We start from the raw sequence: 21036 nt of genomic DNA, 5'->3' as shown, positions 1-21036 counted from the left end.
TTTACCTTGAAATCAAGGTCTGGGAGAAGCCCTGCAGTAACACTGATCTATAGAATTTAGGGGGGTAAAGGGATTAGAAGAGAAAGAAGACAGAGAGAAAGACAGAGAGGAGAGAGACACAAAGATACTGACAGAACTACTCAACTGAGTAAAATTGAATTAAGGGACACAGTTTGCCTGCACCAAAAACCTCTTCAGAACAACCAAAAACTTTAGTTATAAATGACAGGCTCACATTAGAAGCTAAGAAAAAAAAAGTAAAGACATGTGCTCTATTACATAGTACATCCTCCCCCTGAATCTAGCTGAGTTGAGCCCAGTTGTGAGAACAGGAAGCATGCATCAGCGTGTCTGCTGCTTCCTGTTGCTAAGAATCAAGCACAGGAAAACCTGCCAGATGTCCATCAACAGGAAATGAATTGAGAAGTGAGGGATAACAATGCAATGGAAGAATGAGGTAGCTTGTGTGTCCTGGCAAAACCTGATCAACTATGCTGAGAACAGACACAAATACAAAATAATACTCTACAGATACAGGGGTGCCTATGTGCACATATGTGTGCACACACAGTATCGTTTCGCCTGAGGACTATATGGGGACAGACACAGATTCTAGAGAGTCTTCACTGCATGTCTATAATATGTAGAGTTTGGGGGAAAAAAAGAAGTATACACATATACTAAAATTTTTATTTATAAAACTAATTTTAAACACTTTTGAAGACTATTTTATTAGCTATCAGGTAGAAATGAAACCATGTAGGTCAATCTTAAGAAGTTGTATCATATATGCCATAGCTCCATAAGTACAGCATCTTCCATCTGTCAGCTTTGCAGTCACTCTCCAAATGATCCTTGTCTTTTCAGTTTATCCACAGGATGGATGGGACCAAGAGAGCCAGAACAGAAAACCTAGAGGCCATCCTTATCATTCCCATGTCTGACAGATGAGTAGAGGGAACATCTGGGTAAAGTGTAAAGACTCTAAAGAATGTCCATGGAGAGCCTAGGGCCATAGCTCTGAGCAACAAAACCTTTCCTGAATCTTCTGCATCATTTCCACTCCACTACTTACACTCTTCCCCTTGTCAAATGGACCTTTGTACAGTGTATCTGAAACAGCCTAAGTCTGACAGAATCTCAGACTCAGCCTATCCCACTTCACTTTTCTAGATCATCTCAGCATTTTTGAAATGCAAAGTATCTCTTTCTGAAGAATATACTCTTCACAAAAAGGTCAGCATTCTCCTCTCAGCCAACCAGTCAGTGAAAGGAAATAACCAAGGAGAAAAAGCAAGAGAACTTTGCTTATTTTCCAGAAAAAATCCAAGTTCTTCTCAGTGAACCTAAACAGGCCAATAAAATTGCCTGTCTAGGGAAATGAAAAGTGAGTTTTTGAATAAGACCCCAATACTCAGAAAGTAGGAGAAGAATTTTTCAGTTGGCCGTCAGATAAAGAATTAATACTCAGACAATATAATGAGCTCCAAAAATTAAACACCAAAAGAATAAATCAACTGATAGTGAAACTGAACAAATTTTAAAATAAGTACAAATGGTTCAGGGATACTTGAAATGTTTGACATCTTTACATAAAGGAAATGCAAATCAAAATCCCATCAAGATCTCATCTCACCCAGTTAGAATGGTTTTCATCAAGAATGTAAGTAACAATGATGTTGACTTGAACATAAAATTCTCATATACTGTTGGTGGGAATGTAGATGAATGTATATCTGCTATGGTAGAGGGTCCTCAAAAAACTAGGTAGAATTACCACAAATCCTGCGATCCTGCTCTCCAATTCCTGGGTATATATCCAAAGTCAATATATAGTCAAGACACCTGTCTACCATGTTTATCATAGCACTATTTACAATAACCAAAATATGGAATCAGCATAGACGTTCCTTAACTGATAAATAGAAAGCAAATGTAATGCTTTCTCTCACACTATTTCTCTCTTTCTCCCCTCTTTTTATAGTATTATTCAACCATAAAAAATGCAATCACAGCATTTTCAAGAAAATGAGTGGAACAAGAAATCATTATATTAAGTGAAATTAGCCAGATGGAGAAAATAAAATACCATGCTTTCTTTCATATGTAGAATCTGGACCTTACAAATAAAAAACAGGAAGGTCATACAGGTTCTGTTTGTGGGTGAGTACCAGTTGGAAAAGTGGAGGGGTGGAGGTGGGGGAGAGTAAAAGGAAAAAGAAAGCATGAAAGAAATAGAGGATATATACTTATAAGAAAACAGAATGATAAAACATCCCAAACATTGTTCTGAAAAGAGAGGATGGGTTTTGTTCAACTAACTTATGCTAATAAAAATGGGGTGTAAAGAACCCTAAAAAATTAAGTCTTGAAATAAAAGTATTAGTGAAATTTAATGTGGCTATCAAATGATACAAAATAAATCCTAGAAAAATCCACCTAAGAGTCAAAGTTCTGTTTTAGTTGAGTATCCTAAAATACGGGCTTTCTCTGTCAAAATGGTACCCTTTCCCTCCATCTGAGCAGACAGGGTCAGACAAGGAAGCAGAAATAGGACAATAATAGCTGTCACGAAAACAAGGGCTTCTGATTTAGTATACTTACTTTTCCAATATTGGGAGCATTCTGGTTTGTATTTAATTCACAAAAAAATAAAAATACTTTTGTATTATATATTTACTTTTGTGACATGTCTTTGTAAACATTATCCAACTATTCTTGGAGTTGATATTTATGTTTAACACACACTATTCAGCATGTACACTTAACGATTTTCACAAGGATGAACTGAGTAAGCCAACGTGGAAATGTTTGTAAAAAAGCAAATATCATAATTATACATTTAAAAATGTACTTATATGTGAAAGTGTATAAATATTAATGGTAATAATTCCTACAATTGGATGACCTTTTAATCTATGTTGACTTTCTCAACTCATCATTCATTATCAGATGAAATTTATCCTCTGTAAATGGTCACATTGATTATTTCTGAATACAGATTTTACTAAATTCCATTCCAACACTCAGACTTACAAAAATGATACATCACTTTTGTTTTCTGAGTAAAAAAGTCTAGGAACTAGATGAATGACTAGATTAACTACCATGTATTGATCACTTATGGGTTAAGTGCTACTTTGCATACCTTAAACTCTTCATTGAATGAATACTCCTAACGGTGTTAAAGTAAACACATTTTGATCATATGAATTACAATTTGGGGCAAAGAATAGACCAACTAAGTATGGCAACTTGAAGATTTAAGAACTGAAAGATACATGAGAAAACTGAGAAGCTAATTTTTTTTGTGGGTGTTTTTTTTTTAAGCTCTGTTCCCCCACACACACTCCCTCACATATGAAGATAAGAACTGTTTCAAGAACCTTTATGTCATCCTGGTTCAGGGGCCATGCTAAGCTCCTCTGTCATTTCGATTTTAGTTTGTCATTCCGATTTTAGTTTGTATGCTTCAAAAATGAATCATGGAAGTTCTGTTTCAGAGGTAACACAACATTTAATCAAGCAGTTTTAATCTCAAATAGACAGCATAGGTAATAGTAAGATCTAACTAAATAACCTCCTTAGGAAATAAATGAAAGAGCTCAAAACACCAATGATTTCTTGGTATTTTCCCCATGATCCAAGGTTGGGCCGGTCTCACACACAGGCAGGAAGAATCAGGGAATAAAACCACATGGTTGGTCTGCACTAAAGTTTTCCTCAGTGCTCAGTTACTCTGAATAAAGATGTGCAATTCTTTAAGTGCATGAAATGGTAACCTATGTATTTGTTTTATTTTGACTATTTCTGTAGTATCAATAATAATGCTTATAATTCAATCCAGAAAAAGTTAACATTTAGAGCTTTGGGATAAGTTTTTGAAACCTTAGAGTATGTATATGTGTGTGTTAGTGTGTGTGTATATTGTTCCAAAGAAGTAATAAAAGGTTGACCAACACCCTTAAGCATGAAAAAATTAAGTTATGACAAAATTCTGTGGGGAAAAGGGAATAAAAATATGAGTTCAGGAGAAAAATAACAAAGTTCACACTCCTGAATATTGAAGAAAAGCTAGTACAGGCTTTTTAAATGAATGATTTGGTATCAAATTTCTCCCTATGGATATGATTATTTTTTAAATGTCACTATTTGCAATACCAAAATAACAGCCTTTGCAATTATTTAACTGCATACAGAAAAGCTAGATGTCAATTTAAAAATGTATGTAACACAGAGCTCTCCAAATTCTCACAGGAACTAGAGTTTAATCTAACTTACATCCTCCAATGCTTTTTGATTATTTGCCTCCTCTGCCCACTCAAATGACATATCTCTAAGATCTAGCATCTCAAAAACTTCCTTTATCACTTTAACACTTCCTTTATCAAATCCTCTCCAACTACCCTAACCCTCACTGACCATTCTTTCTCTTACAACTGGAGTTTGATTCCTATGGCTCAGTCTTCCACTTAAGTAGACACAACACTTAACTATGTGCCAGGCTATATGTTCAGTTATATTCCACAAAATACCCTGCAAAGTAGACTATCACTGCCACCACTTGAGAATGATGAAATCAAGGTCAGATACAAGGTCAAACAAGGTAAGCCTCAGAGCTAAGAGCAGAGCGTGGAAGGACCCAGAGTTTGAACCATTGCACTTCCCCTGCTTTTTCCCATCCTAGAGCCCTTCATCAGAGTTCAATTCAACACCCATTTGTAGAAGATGACATTCTAAAGAGCTGTGTCTTCAACACAGCAGCTGCTGTCAAACAGACCCCAAGATAACCTCTGAGTCTGAATTTGCGTAACCAGAATGTACTTAAGAGTCCCTTAAAATAACCTTCTCTTCATGTCTGTAGGGAATAATCAGGTTTGACACACAGCTACTTACTTCAATTTTTTAAAGTTCCAATTAACATACACAAAAAAAACCTCCTAAGCAGTCAATTGCACATTATGACATTCCAAAAATGTTTTAATTACCTAAGTCTGCCTAGCCATAACTTACTTAATGCTTTTTAACTCTTAAATAAAACTAAATATGGAAAGTAGCCCTGGAGGAAAAATAGGGCAATTGCAAAGTATTTTAATATTCTCATGAATCTTTTTGTAGAAATAAAAATGATTTCCATGAGGCTCTGGGATATTGTTTACAAATGAGGCTGACTCCATGGATGGAAGATCCAGATTAAAGTATTCTTAGAAGATGCAGTTAGCACAACAGACTTTGTATGACTAAGTTATGAGAACTTTGATGGTAATTTCTTACAGTGGGGGCGTGTGTGTGTGTGTGTGTGTGTGTGTGTGTGTGTGTGTGTGTGTGTGTGTGTACACACACGTGTGTGCGCATGTGCTTTGGTACTGGGGTTTCTAGATACTTCTCAACTTGTTTTTTTCTTTTCATTTACAGTTGGCACTTTGTCATTTAAGCCATACCTCCATTTTGGCTATTTGCTAGTTAACTAGGGAAGAAAGTACCACAGTTTTTAGTCTTCAGACTGGCATTGAACCTCAACCCTCAGATATCAGCCTCTTGAATAGCTAGGATTTCAGGCATGAGCCATCAGTACCTAGTTTCATCTTCTCTGTCTCTGTCTCTCTGTCTCTCTCTCTTTGTTTTTCTCTGTTTTTTTTTCTCTCTTTCAATAGATTAAGAAGCTAAAGATCAGAGGTGTGGTTCAAGTGGTAGTGTGCCTGCCACAAATGACAAAGTCAAGTGAGATGTGAGGCCCTGAGTTCAAACCCTGGTGCTAGCAGAACAAGGAAAGGGAAAAGGAAGGAAAGGAAGAAAGACACAAACTGAGGAATTAAAGGGCAAACCACAGAAGTTTACTCTAGTATTCTTAGGTGACACTAAGAATTTTGGGACTAGCTTCAGATCTCTAATTCACGATATAAAATACCTTATATGATTAATTATATGAATCACTCTGACTCTAAAAATAAAAGTCATGTAATAAATTCACTTAGATTTATATATTCAAAATTCCTCAGAGAAAAGCTAAGCAGTGCTCTTTGATTGCTAACTACACCCATGCAGGGAAATTATTCAATCACTGCAGCCAAAGGAAAGCCTTTCCTCCCATACTTTTTTGATTGCAGTTCATTACATTTTACCTTCAGGCTACTTGCTTTCTTTTAGCAAGATCTATAATATATACTACTTTTATAATATGTTGGTAGAAATAGGACAAAAGCACTGCATTTAAGACATTTCTCCTAAGGTTGAAACAGGGTTTACACACACACAAACTCATTCACTCATAACCACCTGCCTTAGGAAAACACAATCGGAAGATAGGAGGAACTTGAAGCTATATATTGTAATAGATTTGGGTCCTGAACATTTTGTCAGTGAAAATGTACATGATTTATAGGTAACCCATGGCAACCTAATTCTTTAAAGCAGCTGTTGATGACAGAAAACTTTTAGGGCACAGAAGTCTAATCATTACAACTCTAAAGACAAAGATACAGTTAGCAATGTTACATATTGATTGTTTTGTAACTGTGAGGTTTGTACTTTTTGTGAACATGCAATACCAACTATAACACAGGGGGATATGTCAGCTTTTGTTTATCTCATATTCTAGCTTTTAATCTACGATTAACAAAAACATGTAATGTAGCTCACTCAGCGATGTTTCATTATACTGAAAGAGCAATTAATGTCCACTACACCACACCTACCTTATCCTCCTGAAAGTGTAATTTTTCTACATAGCTTTTGCTAAAACATGAAATGTTTCTAAAAGGGTATTTCATTAAGTGACATGTGCTACAAAATGGATTTCTCATTTACCCTGACATAAAGCAAAAAAAAAAAAAAAAAAAATTACTCAGTAGAAAACTCTGAAATTGCTTTTAAAGCTAGTAAACACAGATTTCATATAATTGAATATTTCTAGAAACTTTTTGAATGTGATGTCTGAGTGATAATGAAAAGAAAAACAAAGTATTTTTAAATAGCCTAAATGATACTTTCTTAGAAGCCTTCAACTGCATTTCTAATAATTTATTTTTCAATTCCAGAAAGAATGCAAGTGAGGAAACTTGAGTTAAAAAAAACACCCCCAAAACAGTTGGTTGAACCAAGGCCTCCAAACATAGTTTGTTTCAAAAGCAATAATGGCCAAAAAGCCATTCACATTTCTTCCTATATCAGAAATTTGGTAATAACAACAAGCAGGTTCTATTCATTAATATTTATCCAGTAATTGCACTGGTCAACTGAAAGAGGGTAAAATTAGCATCTGTTCAAAAATAGCAAGTTAAATTTGAGAATACATACTTCTGTAATTTAAGAAATACTAGCTGAATCATTGTACAAAAACATGAAAGCTGCTGGAAGGTTTCTTTGTAACGAAGGCAAAAGGTACTTTTGTCTACATATTTTTTAAAAGCATATTTTTATTATTAAGTGGTTGCACAGAAAGGTTATAATTCAGCATCAGTTTAGGAGTACATGGCATTTTAGTCAATATCATCCCTTTCAACATTCTCCTCCAACCCTTCAAACTCCATCCATCCCTATTGCCTGCATCTTGACTATTTAGAAACATGGTTTATAGGACTACAAAGTTCAGCACATTAATTATTTTTCAGGATTTTCTAGATATAGATGGGTTGTGAACTACACAGTCAAACTCCCAGATTATTCTTTCAAGTAGTAAGAATACTCAGAAACACCTGAAGACCTCACATCTCTGTTAAAAAGGATTTCATTTCAAATCTCCCTGAACCAGGATCCAGACACTATGAATCTTCAGTACATGGTAAAATAGGTCAGATAGAGGTAGGTCAGGAAGATGAGAGAGAAAAAGCAAAATTTCCATCGTGAAAATAAGTATTTTCCCAAAGGAAGATTTATTGAAAGAAGCTCAAATAAAAGTGAAGAAAATGGTTTGGATGGTTTTGGTATCTCATCTCCCAACAACTATTTTCATGTTAGGAAAAAAAGAAAAGAAAAGCTCAGGGCTAGAACTATAAAAAGGTTTATATGTCACTTCACATTTATATATTCTGATTTTAGTTTCAATCCAGGCAACTAGAATAAAAGTCTTCTAGAGAAAACACTCAGTTAATGTCACATGATGGCTATTTATCTGTCATTTCCCACAAACTCCTAAAGCTTCCTGTTTTCAAGCTTCAAAAGTCTATTATTGGAACAAAAATACACAATAGACAAATTTATTCTATCCACTGAGAAATCCAGAGGGAACAGGAAGTCTTCGTGTTTACTTTTGTTTTGTTAGTACCCAATTCAGAAGAATCTCGATTTCTTAACTAATTATATCTTAAAAGTACCTCCTTTACCTAGAGATTAGTCCGCTGGACATTTCAAAAGCTTGTATTTTTACATAAAGTACAAAACTGTATTTTGATATGTAAACATATTTCTTTGGCAATGAATAAATAAGCCATGTACTACTGAGAGAAAAGTGAAAACAGCTAAACACCAAGACTTTATTGGCTACTCCAAGCGCCAAGAATGGATGATGATGAGAGAAAGGGAACGTCTATTGAAAAGGAAATGTCCCTAAAAGCTAAGTTTGGGCACCAGAATACTAAAGCAGAAAAGAGAACCAACCTACAAAGAAAATACACAAAGACAACCTTTAAATGAAAAATAAAAAAAAATGCCAAGCTAGCAAACAGAAATGAGCCACACTGGAGAGGCCAACAGAGGATAACAGAGACAGCATGTGCAACCACTTTGGAAGGGCAAAGAAGTGGAATGTCCATGGACCCAGCTGCTGCTGAAGGGAGAAATAGTAACAATAGTAGAAAGGAAAAAAGGAACAATAGTAACCAGTTCTAATGAGTACAGTTTGTTCGGATAACTAAATAGGCAAGTCAGAATCTATTATTTTCAAATCTGCCTCTGAGGTATAATAGCTGGCTAAGTTATAGCCACAAATATACCTTACACAAATCACCCACTGATGTGAGTTCCAGAGGCCCCGAATAATCTAATAAAAACCCAAGAGATGCGGTGACATTAACAGATGCTATGAAACAAGAGGAAAAGCAACTGAGGAAATACACTTGATTGAGTGGTTACAATTTCAAGATAAGTTGCTTCAGCATTTATTCTAAGGCATAGACAATGTCTAAATACAAATGACAAAAACAAAGGTACCAGACATAGATCAGTACCTGGGCATGTGCTACACTGCACTCAAGGAAGAGCTTTCTTCTGGAAGAAAATAGGGAGAGGGGTCATCATTGTGGCAAAGGGATTGGGGTATGACCAAAGCACAGTACATGCACGTATGGAGCTGTCATAATGAAACCTGTCACCATGTACAGTTCATGCTAATAAAAACTCTGACATAAAATTAAGATAGGTAATCTCTGTGTGATGTTATATTCTACCCATAAAATGAAATACTTGGTGATACTTAAAAGGAAAATTTTTATAGCTTTCAGGGATAGCTTACAAAAGAGTATAAAGTGATGTTCTAAAGTATTTTTTTCTGCTTTACCAAAGGTTTTGAGAAAGTAAAAAGAAAAAAATATTTTAGAACTATAGACTGTTCTATGAGTAGAAAAGTATTTACAAATGACCTAAAAGTTGTGCGTAGGACATGAAGTTTGTGTTTCAGAATATTATTTTTCCCTATTCCAGAAAACCTTCTATTTATTGATTCAACCTAGTGATCATATTATTCCAACAACATATCGTATCATTACTTAAGAGATCACATGAGAGTCTGCCCATGAGTCTGCCCACACCCAAAATCCCACATAAAGGCAAAACTAATGAAATTTTAAATACAAAGCTAAGTAAAAGCAAAACTAGAGTTAGACATGTGAAGTCAGGAAGTGTAAGCTTATAAAGCAAAGCCTTGAATATAGCCTTTACTTCCCATAAGTGTTTGTCGAAAGACTCTGTCATTAGATGGTGAAATTTTTTTATTTTCTACCCATACCAAGCGATACTCACAAGACAGTATGTTGGAAATGAAGTTCACAACTTGGAGGAAGGGGGTACTGGGGAGGAGGGAAAGTAGGAGAAAAAACGAGGGAGGGAGTAACAATATTCAACAAGAAATGTACTCACTACCTTACATACGTAAGTGTACATCACTTTGTACAATAAAATTAAGAAAAAAGAGGCAAGGAAAAAATTTTCCCTTTACCACTTTTTTCAACCTAACGAATAACAAAGATAATTTAAAGTGGCATTTTTATAAGGAACTTTTCTAAAAGAATTGGTAACCTGGTAAATGTCCTGGTTACCAGAATTAAATTAGCAGTTAGTAAAGTATTCTATCCTAAGAAAAATGAATTAAAAATCAACCAACATAACTGTAAGTGTGACTATTTGGGACTCATTGTTTAAACCTAGATCTCATGAAAGAACAAGTCAGAAAAGGATCAAAAGCTGTTTTCTATTACGCTGTTCAATACCCTCTAAAAGTTATAAACAATTAATTAAACAACTATACCAAAGAGCTGTAAACAAACAAAACTACATTCAAACATTAAAAAAATATATTCCTATGATATATGCTATTGTAATGCATTCTACATTTAAGGAGGCACGTGTGCACGTGCATACACGTGTATGTGCAAGCACGTGTATGTGCAAGCATCTCATACTCAGTAATCCACTAACTGAAATCCATGTTATAACAGTATTCTAGTTTATAAAACAATATAAAATACTGGATTATTGCTCAGGCCTTCTAGGCTTCTTAGTTAACAATCTCAGGACTAAGAGGAAGAAGACATGCATACATGTTTATGTTTTTGAAGGGAATGCAAATTTTTGTCATTTTTATTATTAAAGGTTAAGTCCTATGTTTGAGATCATATTACAATTAAGAAGTTCAGAAAAAAGAAATCATGTATATAAGCCAACTGCCACTTTTAATGTGTTAAAAATGACACAAGGAAAGCAATAATTGAAAAACGAGTTTATGAAATGTTTGACTACCGTGTCTGTTTGCTTACCTTGTACATTGTAGAGTCGAACTGTATGAGCAACATGGTCAAAATAGCAAGTCAGCTCCGAGTAGATCATTCCATATGTTACTCTGACCAAGGGTGGGTGTAGGGAAACATACGGCTGAGGAGGAAATCAGAATTTTAGGAAAAACATCTTGGCTTCTAAAACTTTTACAGAATTGAAAAATGAAATCACTTAGAAGCCATTGGTTTAGGTATCACTATTTATAACCTAAATTAATGAAAACATGGGAAATAAAGCACATAACTTTTATGACTGGAAAGATTTAAACCACTGGTGAAGAATTGTGATAATTAAATAATAAATAATTAAATTAAGTAATTAAATATTAGCTTAACAATAGCATGAAAAGCTAGGCTTACAATAATAACTTACCCAGTGTAAGTAATTTCAGAATTGTCTAATCTTATTCCAAACCTACCTCTTTGGCTAAAGAAAAGTATTCTGTCATGAATTAAAAAGAAAAAAAAAGAAAAGTATTCTGAAGTTAATAAAGCATGTGACAGTTTGTAATGTTCTTATAACTAATTAACATATAGCTAGAAAGTGGGGAGCGATAACTGAGACCTGAGAAAGTCATTTCTAGGCTCCTGTTCTGAGCCATCAACTTCTTTCCCTTAGTAAACTAAGGATAATTCTTTTTATCCTACTGACATTATAGATACTAAATACTTCTATGAATGCATAATACCCATAACATAACTACCTTTTCTATTCAGTATAAGATGCCTGTCCAATGGTAAAAGCTGGCAAGAGAAATACATTGAAACAGCTTATACTTAGGAACCACTGCTTATCCTAGGATGGCTCCTGTGAACTGTGGTCTACGCCAAATTCTTACTGACACATATACACATACATATATGTATATATATACATATATGTATGTGTATATAAAACACTATAAAACAACCTAAAAATTGTTAGTTTTAGTGTGAACTACACAGTTTCAAATCAATCTCTTGATTTTGGTTAACAGGCTTTCCTAAATTATAAAACAAGTTACTTTTTCTCAGGAATACCTAGGCAACAAAACCTTAAGGCAAACTGTTATTTAATTTTTTTCTTTATTGAGATTAAGTAATTACATGAATTTCACAGTATGGTGGCATAGTGATACTTAGCCATAGTCACCAACACATTTTAATCTTCACAATCCTAATTGTCATTGTCTTGATCCACAAAGTTTATGAACTCTACAGACTTTAACAATAAAATGATTTCTTCCAAACCGGGCGATTGGTCCATTTCTTTCCTTTTGCTTAGTGTCAGCCGTTTCCTCTTTCTCTCTCATTCCCTCCCTTCCCATTACCACTCTAGAGCTGCTTAGTTCCCTTTCATCAATGTCTAGTGAAGCTGATGGGCCCCTCTGCTGTATTTTTTCACCCATTTTCTTCTAGTTCTGTGTCCCCCTCCTAGCTTCCCTCTGATGTAAGGCAAACATTTTTTTAAATATTTAAAGCCAAAAAAAGTATTCAAGCAAAAAATTTCTGTTTAAAGAAATGCAAATCAAAACAACATTGAGATATCACCTCACTCCAGTTAGAACAGCAAAATTCAAGAACTCTAACAACAACAGATGCTGGAGGGGATGTGGACAGAAAGGAACCTTACTTCATTGTTGGTGGGAATGTAAACTTGTTCAACCACTTTGGAAAGCAATATGGAGGTTCCTCAAAAGACTTCACATAGAACTCCCCTATGACCCAGCAATCCCACTTTTGGGCATTTACCCAAATGTTTACAAACAAGACCACACTAAAGCTACCAGCACAACTATGTTTACTGCAGCATTATTTACCATAGCTAAGATATGGAACCAACCCAGATGCCCCTCAGTAGATGAATGGATCAAGAAAATGTGGTATATATACACAATGGAATTCTATGCCTCCATCAGAAAGAATGACATTGCCCCATTTGTTAGGAAATGGAAAAACTTGGAAAAAATTGTATTAAGTGAAGTAAGCCAGGCCCAAAGAAACATAGGTCCCATGGTTTCCCTTATTTGTAATATCTAGTATATGTATGAGTCAAGCGGAAAAGGTCAGATAATGTGATGTTAGGAAAATGAACCCTTAGATGTGTATTTTAATGTTTTTTTCTTTCATGCATGTGTTTCTAACACATTTATAAGATTATCTCTTTGTTGCTTTGTATGTCCCTCCCCCACGGTATAACCCCTGCTTTCACTATATTTGATGTCAGTATAACTTGTGGAGGAGATGGGGAAAAGCAAGTTGTTTAAGGATACAGGTGGACCTGTTGCAACAATGAGAAGTACAAGTTGTCATGTAGAAAACGAACTTTACAACTTTGGTGCGGGGGGGGGGGGGGGAGAATGGGGGGAAGGAGAAGGATTGGGATTTGGGGGGAGGGGGAGGCTGGGAAGGGATGTGAAGGGTAAACAAAGCAGGAGGCTGCAATGCTTGGTAAGAAATGTACGCATTATCCTGCCCATGTAATTGTAACTCCTCTGTACAGTATGTTCACAAATAAAAGTAAATTAAATTAAAAAAAATTTCTTTTTATAAAGAGAAAAAATGCAGAATTGCCTACAAAATATTATAGACTGCTAGAAAAATGAAATAATAAAATTAAATAACACAGACAGGAAATTTTGGAAGATTCATCTGACTGTGTACAAAGAATACTTATAGGTCAATAGTATGCACCAGTAAGACATAAACAAGAAACAAAAGAAATAAGAACAATCAATGTAGAAAAAGTATCATTTCATTAATAATCCCAAAAACTGTATAGAAAATAAAAATTTTAAGTTAACCTACTACTACTACAGGCAACTCTTCTAATAGGGTTAATTCTTAGTGTTTGAAAAACGGCACACTAGAAAGTTACTTAAAAATCCCAAGAGGAAAGGAACATTTATGTAGACTTTCTAGAGAAATAAGCAGTATGTATAAAGAGGCTCTACCAGGATTCAGGCAGTGAATTTCTATAAAGGTTTTCCTTAGGAAATAATCAGAATTACATAAAAAGAAAGCCTATTGCCAGTATCTAACAGTGAAAAATAAGAAGAACACATGTACCTTAGAAAAATAGTAAACACAACATTGAATATTAAAATTATATCCAAGAAACACTATCAGATTGTGAACAGAGATGTATATAAAAAATAAAGCACAAAAATGCAAAGATGAAACTGAGAATTAGAGAATGGATAGACTTTAACTAGAAGATAACAGATATTTTAAAAACACACCAAAATATTAGCAATGGTTTTCATGGGGTTGTTGAAGTTTGTACAACTTACTGCTTTCTTCATAATTTTCTACATTTTCAGAATGTGCCAGAGTTTGCATATACTCACTACCTCTATAGTCAAGGGTGGGAAAATGCTCTATGAAAGTGTTGAAAGTTAAGGAGAAACAGCCAGTAGATGATCCATTTTTTCCACAGACCTAGGTATTATTTTATCTCTTCATACTGTGCTGCACATATATAAAACACTACCAAAGCACCAAGTCTAAAGTCAAACTAGCTTCTTTCCATGGAAAACACTGGTTTAAATAATCCTAACTGAATTGCAAGTTCGACCCTCTGTTGGTTTACCTAACTTTCAAGTGTAAGTATAACACTGGGTAGAAAGGTAGTAACCTGATCCTTAAACAGATCATAAACCCAGGAGATAAACTTGTCAGCGTTACTTACCTGGGGCTTACCATCAGGCAGGAAGAGGTAGGCACCACTTTTGTCTCTTTTATTTGTGGTTCCATACCAGAAAAATTGCACTCTTATTTCATGGTCTTTCCCATCATCTTTGGTTCTCATTCTCTAAGAAAAAAAGTTAAAGCAATTCACTATTGAAATGCTGTATTATATCTGATTCTATGTATATATCAATTAAACCTCAGGAGAAACTGACATATGGTAATGTTTGCCTCTCAGGTTTAAAATTCTTGGTTGAACATTATAATTGTCCATCTAGTCTCAGGTTTTAAAACCTTCACTACAACTGTACCCACGTGGGTCCATGCCTATTCAGGAGACTGAGATCTGAGGATCTCAATCCACAGCCAGATGGGGCAGACAAATCTGACTCTTATTAATTCAACAAAAATTTGGAAGTGGAGGTGTGGTTCAAGTGGTACAGTGCCATCCTTGAGCCAAGAAAGATAACCAAGAGGTCAGGGTCTTGAGTTCAAACCCCCAACCTGGCACAAAAGAAAAACAGCTTCTATCAAAGGCACAAAACTTTCTGTACCAGAAGATTTATTTTTTATTTCAATATTCCTCAGCCAATATGTTTTAAAAGTATAATAAACTTGAATTTAAAATTAAAATTTTAAAAATTAAAGTGATTTGCCAGCATGTGCAGCTCAAGTGGTGCAATTGCCTATGTAGGACTAGTTCAAGGTTTTGAATTCAAAACCCCTAGTGTCACCAAACACAAAGGAATAAATAACTAGAAAGTGATATGTTAAGTAAACATTCAACTTATTATTAGATTTAATGGGCATTTTATGCTGTCAAACTATGTTTTCAAAGTTCTCGAACACATTTGCAGCTTTCCTAATTATTTAATGGAGTAACAGCACTGCCCGGAAACTGGCAGTACCACAAGATCAGGCTTGTGGTCGAAGTGCCTCTCTAGAGGCACCAATAATTGCATGCTATCCTCCTCACCGAAGTATTTGGTGCAGCCTAAAGTAAGAAGACTTTCTTTTCCTTTCACTGAAATCAGCACATGTAGTAACTGTAACAATAAATTTCTATAAATTTCAGAACATACCTTCATCAGCCCATATCCATCAAACCAGAGTGCAATGAAGAAATTCTCTAGACTGATAGACTCCATAGCATTTGCCATATTCTTTAGGTTGAAAATTCCATTTTCTTTTACATCAGCATTATATATGACATAATCGGCCAAATGTGAATTTGTACTTTTAGATTGTAAAATCTTATATACTTTCAGTCCCAGTGGTGGGGTATGTGCTAGAAAAGAAATCTTTAAGAGACAGGGAAGGAAATTTTAAGAGAAAAATAGAATCTACACAAAGTTAATTTATTTACTGTTGGTTAAAAGCAATGTGCTACTGTGTGTGTTTTTTTTAATGAGGATGCTATAGTATTCTATAAGTAGTTGATAAGTTATGGATGTAACATCACATCACAATTTCTTCAGGAAATCCAACCACTGCAACTCATCAGAGACACCGTTTCACTAGCAATTATATGCTCAGTCTGCTATAACTGTTCTCAATATATGACCAGATGAAGGCTAAGTTTAATGCTTTCTGCATGGAATGCTTTCTTTCTTTAAATTATTATTATTATTATTATTTTATTTGTTGGTTGTGAGGCTTGAACTTTGGGCCTGGGTACTGTCCCTTAGCTCTTCAGCTCAATGTGAGTGCTCTACCACTTGAGCCACAGCTCCACTTCTGATTTTCTGGTGATTAATTGGAGGTAAGAGTCTCATGGACTTTCATTGCTTGGGCTGGCTCTGAACCACAATCCTCAGATCTCAGCCTCCTGAGTAGCTAGGATTACAGGTGTGAACTATCAGCGCCCAGCTATATTATTATTTTAATATTGAAATCGCCAATGTAATTACATAACTATCACAGCTATTAGTTCTGTCAGCACCAAGCATCCGATGTAGCAAGTTTGGTAGACAGGGAGCAAGGTGTAGCAGACACCATGTCTGTCTTCCTGGAGTTACTCCATTTTCTAAAAGGCAGGTAGCCTGTAATATCTGATCAAGTTATTCTATACTTTTCCATTCTATCTCCAGAAATGTTCACAGCTCAGTGAGTCACCAATGGCTTTTTTTTTTTTAAAGAAAATACTTATTACCTTCAAGTAGTTACACAAAGTAAACAAAGTGGTTTATGAATGCAGTGTGTCTTGATCAATTGTCACCCCTTTCAACATTCTTACCTAACCCTCCCAACCACTCCTTTCTTCACTTTTCTTAATTTTGTAGGATACATATTGAACTTTACTTGGTCATTTAAAAAAGCTTTTTATGTATACAATGCTCTTGATCTGTGTCACGCCTTCAACATTTTCCCCCTTCAACATTTTCCCCCATCTTAGATCCACCCCTTCCCTTATTTTTTTTCATTTTGTGGTGTATACAATTTTTGACAAATAGAAATAACTCCATTTTAGAATTTGTCCTTGTTTATGGCTGTGTCTTTAGAAGTAGAGATTTAAACTCTATAGCGTTTAATCTCAGTTTAACTTTGCTTTTTCTAAGAAAATTTCACACACAGACACACACATACACACAACCCTTTAAATTGAGTCTAGAGTTTTCAGACATATCTCAGAAAAAAACCCAAAACACCTTAACTATACCCTAGAAAGGCATTCTTCCATGCTATTTTTATCACCTTTACAATGGAACGAAAATTATTAAGGAGGGTAATATATCAATTTTTATAATCATCATTATCATTAAGTTGTATCAGACCAAAAATTTAGTAATAATAATAATAACCATCATCATCATAGTAATAATAATAACTAAGGAGGCTAAGATCTGAGGATTGTGGTTCAAAGCCAGTCTAGGCAAGAAAGCCCATGAGACTTTTATCTCTAATTAACTGTCAAAAAAAAAAAAAGCCCCAAGTGGAACTATGGCTCAAATGGTATAGAATATTAGCCTTGAGCACCAAAGCTCGGGGAGTACACCGACCTCTGAGTTCAACCTGCAAGACTAGCACAAAAAAATGAAAAATAATTACTTCATTACCTCATAATCTCACTAGTATATATATTTAGAAGGGCATATAAGATACATAATATACTAACAACATGTTACCTGCTAACAGCATATAATATATTAATAATGGCATTAACATTTTAATATGGGATCTATTTTTTCCTCTAGTATCATTTAAATACCCAGTTCATCTTCTCTGGTATTTAAATTTTTCACTTTTCATATTCCAACAGGACTGCTCAAGGGGCCTATCCTGAGGCTAATTATAAAAGTACAAGCTAGCTGGTTGGGTGGCTCACGCTAGTAATCCTAGTTACTCAGGAGGCTGAGATCTGAGGATCCAGCCCGGGCAGGATAGTCTGTGAGAATCTTATCTCCAATAAACCACCAGAAAACTGGAAGTGGTGCTGTGGCTCAAGTGGTAGGGCGCTAGCCTTGAGCTGAAGAGCTGAGGGATAGCACCCAGGCCCAGAGTTCAAGCCCCACAACTGATGAAAAAAAAAAAAAAGTACAAACTGTATACTGTGGTTATGTCCTTTTGCAATCATATGTTTTTCCGGCCACAACATACCTTGTAGGCTGTTTGTGAGATAGTGTGTGCATCATTCCAAACAGCACTGACTTGAGCCTCTATAGGCTGTCCTGAGTAAGACAGCACTTGTACAGTGGGAGAATTCACATAGACAGAAACCACTGACTTCCGCTCTTGCTCTAAAGGATTGTAGACCACAAGGTACCTGCAAAAAAAAAAAAAAAAAAAGTAATTGTCAAATACTGGGATCTCAAAATATTTTTCTTTCACATATTTCCTAAGACCTCAGTTCACAGTCATTGAGCCAATGTGTAGAGAAGAGTGACACAGAACTCTTGTCAGAACTGACAGAGGACCGGTAATTTCCTCACAACAAATACCACAGAGCACAAAGGGCAATGAAATAATGCTTCGAAGTGCTTTCTGGAGAATAAAAACTGTTTCAAATGGAAGACATTAATAGACTTGTAATGAAGCTCTTTCATATCCCAGAAATGACATCTAAGTATGGTTTTAATCATCTGTCTAAATGGACTACCACTTTGCACCTAATACCCTGATCCTTGCAGAATTTCAGTAAAGCAAAAAAAAAAAAAAACAAAAAAAACCCAAAAAAACCCCCAAACAACAACAACAAAAAACCCATAAATTGTCTATCTGTTAGCTACAATTCCTCCCATTTAAAAAAAAATATTTTAAACCACCCAACACAGAAAATCATATGGCTGTATGTGAAAATTTGAAAATTTTCTTAATTCACATGTATATTTTATATACAGGGGTCCTTTCCTACTCCAGAAACCTGGATCTGGAAAAAAGACTATTTGAAGTGAATCTACTTAGAATAAGGGCCAACATTTTATGATAAATATTGCTGTAGAAAGGACTTGACAGTGGCTTAAGAGAAAGAGGAAAAATAAAACTTTTAATACAAGTTCTGGCAATATTTGCCACTATGTACAATCCTTAGAATAAATTTTAAAAAAAAGAATGAACTGAGAATTTTAGCAAGTGTTTTTCCACCATTTTGAATTAGCATATTATGACATCCTCATTTCAGAATTAATTTTTACAGGGTACTTGTAAGCATAACCATTTATAAAAGATACTTAAGATCTTATTTTTCCTATAGGCCTCTCTCAAATCTCTGAGCGTCTAATCACTCTCCATTAAGCATCCATGACGTTGTATTAGGAGAAACTTTCTACACATCAGGAGACAAAACTCATGAAAAATGCATGGTTTGCCTGATTTATGATTTTACATTAAAATTAATTTGCATCATATTATATACAAATAAATCAGGACACTTCAAAGAAGAAATATTACTCACTGATTCACTAGTGAGTTTTATATGATCTGAAATATTTGTTTTCATAGACAAATTCGTAACTGTAGAAACACAGACTGAATAGTTAGATAATAACCACTTTTCCCCCAGGACATATGCACTACAAAGAGTAAAAGCAAGCTAGCACATGTTTATCATAACACATTAGAAAGATTACTAATGTTCTTTCTTCCTCAATGTGTTTCCTACACATTTTTGCTTTTATCTACATTATAAGCCATTTGTTAAGAAATCAAATAAATATCTACAGTGACCAAGTGAGGAAAGGAAAAAAGAACAGAGAAAAAGGAAGAGGACTTAGCACAAAAATCTAAAATGTTTCACCTGTAAATTTCTTACCAGGAGAAGCAGTTATGGTTCAAATAATATGCTATGATACCACCTTGACAATATAACCAAGGAATGTCTCTAATCCTATTAGACTTACACTTCTATGCATTAAGACAAGAAGACTTGTCCTTTTCATCACCTGTGTTCATTGATATTCTACATACATAAAAAGAAGCAAGCCTCTTAGTCACAAATCCACAAAGAACTCTACACCTCCTTCCACTAGAGTACCACAGAAACCATTCTCAAGGAAAAAAGTTGTTTCCCACTCAAGAGGAGTGCTGAACATACATCTCTGGTGTTCTTGCCCACATATCTGCACCCTTCTAATGCACCTTGCTAGAGATTCACTTGACTCTTCTCCATCACAAACACAACTGGAGAATCATAACTGCTAAGATTCAGTGTTATGTTTTCTAATGTTAGATTTTCTAATGCAAACAGAGGAAGAACAGCTGATAGTCACTCCATCTGTGCCAAAGATGTTTAGACCAGAACCTCCTAAAGAATGATTTGTTTCACTGAAACCCATGGTCCTAGATACTTACAAAGCTAGTTAATATGAAAATCTCTAAACACACTCCTAATTCTGCAGAAGTCTGCAGGCATTCTCAGGCACCAATATCACAGACGTCCCAGAATATCTGCTGAGTGGTTCATCAGATGCTCCACTGCAGAGAAGGTCATGAAGGCTGTGATAAAATGAAATGTGCCCATACACAACTACTATGTGATAAGAATCCAGAACATTCCTTCCTATGGAAAATATAAAGAATGACTCACACTTAATGTGAATGATAGTTTTAATCATACATTTGGTTTTGTACCATATTAAACCACTTTTTAAAGTAAGTTGTAAACTAGATTCTGCTTGTTTCACTTAAATAGCTAATTAGTATTTGACCATAATAAATTTCTATTGTACTAAATGATTATGTAATATCATGCCAAGAATGTGTAGGGTATGAGTATAATGCTACACTAAGGAAATAATTTTTAATGTAGAGAGTTCCAGTATGCTCAAATACACAGTACAAATTTATATAACAAAAATTTATATGACACATATACAAGCTCTTATCTATGTACAATTTAAGAGTACTGAGAAAACATAATTATAAATTAATTTCTATTAGAAATAAG

The 21036-nt window shown here is 34.9% G+C and overlaps 1 protein-coding gene and 1 non-coding gene across 2 annotated transcripts in view; both read right to left on the bottom strand.

The window, feature by feature from the left end:
• Window positions 1-21036, bottom strand: part of Man2a1 (mannosidase alpha class 2A member 1) — a 161209-nt gene that overhangs the window by 32153 nt on the left and 108020 nt on the right. Inside the window, exons 13-16 of the mRNA XM_070036027.1 lie at window positions 18252-18417; window positions 15737-15955; window positions 14656-14778; window positions 10968-11082 (exon numbers count right to left, since the gene is read on the bottom strand). Of these exons, the coding sequence (XP_069892128.1) occupies window positions 10968-11082; window positions 14656-14778; window positions 15737-15955; window positions 18252-18417 (623 nt within the window). The remainder of the gene's footprint in view (window positions 1-10967; window positions 11083-14655; window positions 14779-15736; window positions 15956-18251; window positions 18418-21036) is intronic.
• LOC138837534 (U6 spliceosomal RNA) lies at window positions 3363-3470 on the bottom strand. Its single transcript, XR_011375338.1, has one exon. It is a non-coding gene; the product is annotated as a U6 spliceosomal RNA (small nuclear RNA).

The sequence above is a fragment of the Dipodomys merriami genome, unplaced genomic scaffold (genome assembly GCF_024711535.1).
Source record: "Dipodomys merriami isolate MVZ:Mamm:240054 unplaced genomic scaffold, mDipMer1.0.p SCAF_27, whole genome shotgun sequence".
Classification (NCBI taxonomy): Eukaryota; Metazoa; Chordata; class Mammalia; order Rodentia; family Heteromyidae; genus Dipodomys; species Dipodomys merriami.
This window is presented reverse-complemented; position numbering and strand designations above follow the sequence as displayed.